The sequence below is a fragment of the Dipteris shenzhenensis genome, chromosome 22, assembly GCF_047967505.1.
Source record: "Dipteris shenzhenensis isolate YYH24624 ecotype China chromosome 22, Dip_SZ_1.0, whole genome shotgun sequence".
In the NCBI taxonomy this organism is placed as follows: Eukaryota; Viridiplantae; Streptophyta; class Polypodiopsida; order Gleicheniales; family Dipteridaceae; genus Dipteris; species Dipteris shenzhenensis.
The window spans coordinates 13,622,181-13,628,267 of NC_141617.1; the positions used below are offsets into that span (position 1 = coordinate 13,622,181).

General features: G+C 42.7%; 1 protein-coding gene and 1 pseudogene across 1 annotated transcript; both read right to left on the reverse strand.

Moving 5' to 3' along the window:
- Window positions 1-441: 441 nt before the first annotated feature.
- Window positions 442-2,322, reverse strand: LOC147887768 (G-type lectin S-receptor-like serine/threonine-protein kinase SD2-5; annotated as a pseudogene).
- Window positions 2,323-2,343: 21 nt separating this feature from the next.
- LOC147887769 (EP1-like glycoprotein 3) lies at window positions 2,344-2,880 on the reverse strand. The gene has a single exon (XM_087393217.1). The coding sequence runs from the start codon at window positions 2,878-2,880 to the stop codon at window positions 2,344-2,346; it is 537 nt and encodes a 178-aa protein (XP_087249343.1).
- Window positions 2,881-6,087: the final 3,207 nt, after the last annotated feature.

Below are 6,087 nucleotides of genomic sequence, written 5' to 3' on the forward strand. Positions count from 1 at the left end.
AATTTTTTCCTTTGTGTTTGAGAAACACTCTATAGGATGAAAAAAGGCCACTATAACTAAATACCAAGATTATATAGGCTTTGGAAAGCCACCTTTAGGGGAATACCAATCCTACAGCCAAGCTAAGCGTGGGGAAACTTATCCATGTAGAAGGTCCTTCTAGGTCATGCAAAGGATACATCATCAAGCATGCAGTGTTGCCACATCATAAATTGGTGGCCTTCTTAACATGTCAAAATGTCACCTCAACATGCCAAGTCATCAATGGTGACCTCATTGACCAAATGGTGGTGGTGAAGCATGCAACCTATACCGGTCGAGAGAGGTCCATGCCTGGAGATGGATGAGGTGAAGAGATCCAACCAAGAGCAAAGTGAATGCCTCTGATCAACTCTGATGCTGACAAACTGGCTACATCGATGGTTCCTTTTAGCATGTGGATCACTTTCCCCATGGAAGGCGATCGGTCTGTATGCACAAGAACGCCGTCTTGATCATCCTCTCAGCTGCGACTTCATCCACCGTCTCTCCCAACTTTGCATCAGGGATTTCCGACAGCTTCCCAGCTTGAACTTTCCTTAGTGCAATCGCTGGGAAGAAACAATCTTCCTTCGAGCTCATCGTTTGATCGTAGTTCCTCCTTCCGCTTATGATCTCCAGAAGTACCAACCCAAAACTGTACACATGTCTTCTCTGTTACGGCTGCTTCCCATAGCCATTCCGGGGCCAAATAGCCTGGCGTGCCCCTCATCGTTGTCATCACAGCGCTCTCGTCTCGGTTTACCAACCTGGAGAACCCAAAATCGGCCACTCTGGGATTGAATTTCTCGTCTAGCAAGATGTTTTGAGGCTTCACGTCGAGATGAATTATCCTCTCTGAGCAACCTTGGTGCAAGTATGCGAGATCTCGAGCTGTGCCGAGGGCGATCTGGAATCGTAAGGGCCAGCTTAGCGGCGGTTGATCATCTTGCAGATCTTGAAAAAGCCATCTTTCGAATGAGCCGCTCGCCATGAAATCAAAGACCAGCAGCCTCGTCGACCCTTCGGCGCAAAATCCACGCAAATGTACCAGATTGACATGGTGAATGCCGCCTAAAGTCTCCACTTCTACACGAAATTCTCTCTTGCCTTGCCCCTGGCCACCGGTTTCTAGCTTCTTCACAGCCACGCGACGTCCATTACGAAGGACTCCGTCATATACCTTCCCAAAGGCTCCTGAACCGCGCAGCTTGCTGAAGTCCAGGGTGATTTTGCGGAGGTGCTTGTATGAATACCTGCTCGGCAATGCCTGTAGTTTCTCCAGAACCCACGTGTCATCGCTGTCCTCTTCATGTTTCCTGATAGAGACGAAGATTCCTATACAAGTAAAGACGAACGAGGCACCTAGCCCTAGCGCGCCTATACCTACGTATTTTTTCCAGCGATGCGCCGAACCAGCCCCAACAGGACTGTCTTCTACCTTCAGAAACAGCAAAAAGGATGTGTTCTGCACAGCACGAAGTGTGCTCAGCTGACTCGTGTAGGGGAAACACAACCCGCTATGATGAAATACAGCAACACACGAACAGTTATTTAAGCACCTCTGAAGACAGTCCTCCAAAATCGTGGAAGCTTGCGCCACGGAATACGCGTTTGGAAAGTAATCGATCCCGCTAAGGTTCAGAAAGTGATGGTGGAGCTCCGAACCGTCTGTCTTCCCTTCACAAGAAAGTTGTCCGGGTGCAGAACAGCGGCGCGCAAGGTCTTGTTGCTGGTTTGCGCTCATTGGATCCTCTGATATTGTCACATTGCCTCCCAACTCTGTGCACTTACAAGAGCCACCAGCTGCACAAATACCGTATGAACCGCATGCGTTCGGAAGAAGCCACGGATCGCTTCCTAAAAGGTCGAAGAGTTTCAACCATTGTCCCTGGTCATATGAGTATCCCTGAGAAACCCATCCTTCTCTATCCTCATGAAACTGATGTTAAAGCTCGTTACGTAGTCATCAAAATGCAAAAAGTCGGAATTTGGGCAGACAGAAGTACTGCGAGAAATATTTCGAGAATTGCAAAGCTCTGGTGCTACGCTGTCTTTGGAAAGAGGACCGGAGAAGTCTTCCAACAAATTAATATATCCACCTTCATAGACAAAATAGAACTGTTCCATGCAAGTATGTCGCACCGAGAATGAGTCGTTTCTGCCGTTACACCCATAAATCCAATAGGGCATTGGATCGCTTGGACGACTTATATCATATAAGGCAAGCCCTCCCAATTCCATGGCGAAGCTATAGGATCCCTGGGAGCCATCACGATCCGACACCCTACTGATAAGTTGCATACCGGGATAGAGAGGCTGAAATTAAAGCACTGTATCGGTGGGGTAATCCCAACTTTGCCAGATTGTGTCATTCTCCTTGGTAAAGAGGGCAAGCTTCCCAGAGTCGTCGAGAAATATCCCTGCTACGCCCTTGTTGCTTGTGTTCGTATTCCAAATCAAGCTTTGGTCGGACTCGCGAAGGGTGAGATCTCCACTTTCCTCAAGCCTTAAAATCGCGTTCTCTCCTACGAGCTTGTCCCGATTAGCACTCCAGACCACCCTGGCGGCCGCTCGATTAGAAAACCCAAAGACTGCGTCGCATGTCAAGATGGAGAAGGTGTAAGCATTAGGCGTGGAGTTCATGAAGCAGAGCTGGAAGTTCAGAGAGGCAGCGACGTCATCGAAGCAGCGGGCGCTGGCACTGTCCTCTTGCAACGTGAAGAGAGCGTAGTAATTATCAGGACCGGAGTTGTTGATGAGCATGAGGTTGCGAGGCAAGATTTTAGCGATAGAATCCAAAGGTTTAGCTTCAGCAAAAAGAAACTGGGATACCAACGTGAAGAGACGCTGGATCAACATGGTGTAAGAGGAGATAGAGGTGATGCGGAGCAGCAATTCCGATCACCTGCATTGATCTAACGAAAGACTTGACGATCTGGCCATCAAAACAACGAAATCGAGTGATGGGAAGCTGAATTAAGAGAGCATCATACATGGATTATGTAATGACGATAGAATTGAACAACGAAAACGCAATGATGGGAAGCTGAATTAAGAGAGCGTCATGCCTGGATTACGTACGTAGGCAAGATATTACGTGCATGCTCAGAAATTAACGACCCTTTGACTCTCGTATGATGTCAACTTCGAGTCCTTGCGGAAAAACATGTTTCTTATAGATCCCTTGGCTTTTCTTGAATTTTTTGGAAGTGCATTTTTCCTATTGGCTCTTCTTCATTCGACTTCAATACACACTTTAAAGTAGTTGACTTTCTCTCACCTCTCTCTCTTCCCTTCTTTATCTCCTCAAGTCTTCTTACATAGGATCTCCACCTTTTCTCCCACATCCTCTCTCTCTCTCTCTCTCCCCTCAAGTCTTCCTCCACACCATTTTCAGTGGATTCCTTTTTGTTTACTTTTTTTATCTTGGGCAGGCCTTATCAATGATTGAATATCATTCATTTTGTTTTTATTGACCTCTTGCACATTTTAAGGAAAACTATATCTAGAATGCCTAGTCTACCATCTCCTCACAATGCTCACAAGAAAAAAATTCACCATGTTGGAAAATTTGAAGGTTTTTGTTGAAATTTTACAGGTTTAAGCAAAACTATAACTTAAATGCCACAAAATAAAAAGTTAAAAAAGGGAAAGATATAATAAAAAAATGTTTGAGACATCTAAGTTGAAAAAGGTAACAACTAGAGTTTGCAAAAATTTTAATCAAAATTAAGAATTTTTAATAATATTGAGTTTAATAAACATAATATTGAAAAAAGATGTCGAATCCTTAGGCAGTCCAGGTTCCAAGGTCGAGGTCAACTTACCTTCCACCATCCAAACAAAGTAGGTGTTAGAACATTATAGTTACATTTGGGTAGACAGGTAACGCATGTTTTCCCCAGCTTGTTATCGCTATACCTAGGAATATTCATGGGTTGAGAAGGGATTAGAGTCTAGGTATGGGATAATTAGTGGACTTGGTGTGTGGGGTGGTTAAAAAGAGAGTGTAAAGGGGAGATTTCACAAGGGGTACATAAAAGAATAATTCATAGTTGGGAAAGTATACATGTGTGTGTGTGTGTGTGTGTGTGTAAAGAAATAAGTGTTTATATGTGTGAGATACATTTACTAATCTTTGTGTGTGTGTATGTGTGTGTGTGTGTGTGTATGTAGTTTTGGAGTTACCATTGGACTTACCTCACATCTCTCTTTTGTATCCCATTTCTTTCCTCCATGTTTCCACTTAAGGGGAAATGCTTCTCACCCCTCCACTTCCACGAAGCAAGAAAAGCCTTGTTAATATTGTCAAAATGGTTGAAGTTAACTCTCATCTACCAATGCTCCATAAACATAGCCCTCTCTTTCATTGCCTATAGCCAATATTTTCTGGCCAATAAAGCCTCTAAAACCTGATTAGTTGTGAGTTCCACCAACTCCCAGTGATGGGTAAGAGAGGAGGTACCATCCATTTACTCTTAACTCATTGATGTTTTGCTATTCCCTATGCTATAGAGTTAAGCTATGAGTGATGGACACTTATGAACATAGGAGGAGATTATATACTTTTTGGCACTCGATGTCATTTATTACTCACAATCAAGGTACCATACCTATGAGCTGCCAATCAAGATGAATGCATGATGAAGAAGCATAGACATGTAGCTACATGGGAAAATGGAGACTATCATTAGTCTACAAGGATACTTGATTAGTGGTGTACATGCTTGACAGAGGGCATCAAAGAGAAAGGGTTAGGACTGAAAATCCTTAGAATGTGAGAAAGCCCCCCTTTTTTTCTTAGTTTGGGCCCCATGACCAATTGTTTAGATTCATTGCTGCTCAATTTCTGTAACTCTATGGAAGAGTAATTCGTTTTTAATGTTTGATTTGAATGTCTATTAGCATGAGAGGATTAGTAAGAGAAATATTTTGAAACCAAAAAAGAAAATCGCTTATTAGCTCCTTCTTCAATTCTAGGTTTCAAGCAAATGCTCACCGATATCCAATAGAACCAACTTGTTTTTAAATAAATGTGATGTGGGCAGCTTACATTCAAGCTATCTGCACTATCCTAAAAGCGGTTATCAACACTAAAAACAAGTTACACATGCACATGTGAACTTGCTTGCACGAATTAAATCCCTCATATTACCCCGTAAGCTCTGAACACATGTGAGGAAATACGATAGAAATGGGAAAATGTGTGTCATCCTACTTGATGTTATCCTAATGGTATTTCTCTCTTCTCCCATCCAAGCATATGCTAATATTAATGAAAAGAACTAGGATAGGATAGGTGGGACAAGATGCATAGCATCATTCCATCCTTTCCAATCCTCACCAAGGGTGTGCAAGGTAAAGTAGAAAATTTGTGGGTAGTCCCATTCTAAAACCATCCTAATCCACTTTGCAAGGATTTAAAACCATTTGATTTATTGTCAATTTTCATCCATTAAAGCCGAATCTTTTCTACATCCTGTCATGATGGCTGTGTAATTTGGATTTCATGTTTAAGGTCATTGTTTCACCTATGAGAATCCCCTATCAAGTGTGTGCCTCATGCATGTAGCTTTAGTATGTTAGTGTATGCTTGTTTTTAAACTTATATGGTAGTTAATGGCATCGTGTGCCTTGTCTTCATCCACTCGGAGGTTTTCTTACACTTTGCTTGATAATCATTCTCATATTACTTGTCTTCACCCACTTGGAGGTTTTCTTTCACATTCTTTCAAGCACTTCATGGTATTTGACCTTGCATTTGTCACTAGGAGCTTTACTTGCCTCTAACTCTACATAATTGAATCCATGTGCTCCCAACATTCAAGGTCAAAATCCTTGTTGTATTGCTAGTGCTTTGCCCAAAATTTTGTGTACCTCATTGCAATATCAGCAACAATTTCCACCTATCAGAGCCCAATATTGTATGTTCAATATTGTGTATTTCTTAGGTGAGGTGTTCAAATCTACATCTATTAGTGCAATCCCCATCCCATGGTGTATATATTGTCACTAAGGATCATATCCTTTGCAAGTATTTCTCCTTGCCTTTTTTGGTGCATGCTT

Coding starts and splice junctions, on each gene's coding strand:
- LOC147887769 (XM_087393217.1), bottom strand. CDS start 2,880: ATGTTGATCCAGCGTCTCTTCACGTTGGTATCCCAGTTTCTTTTTGCT.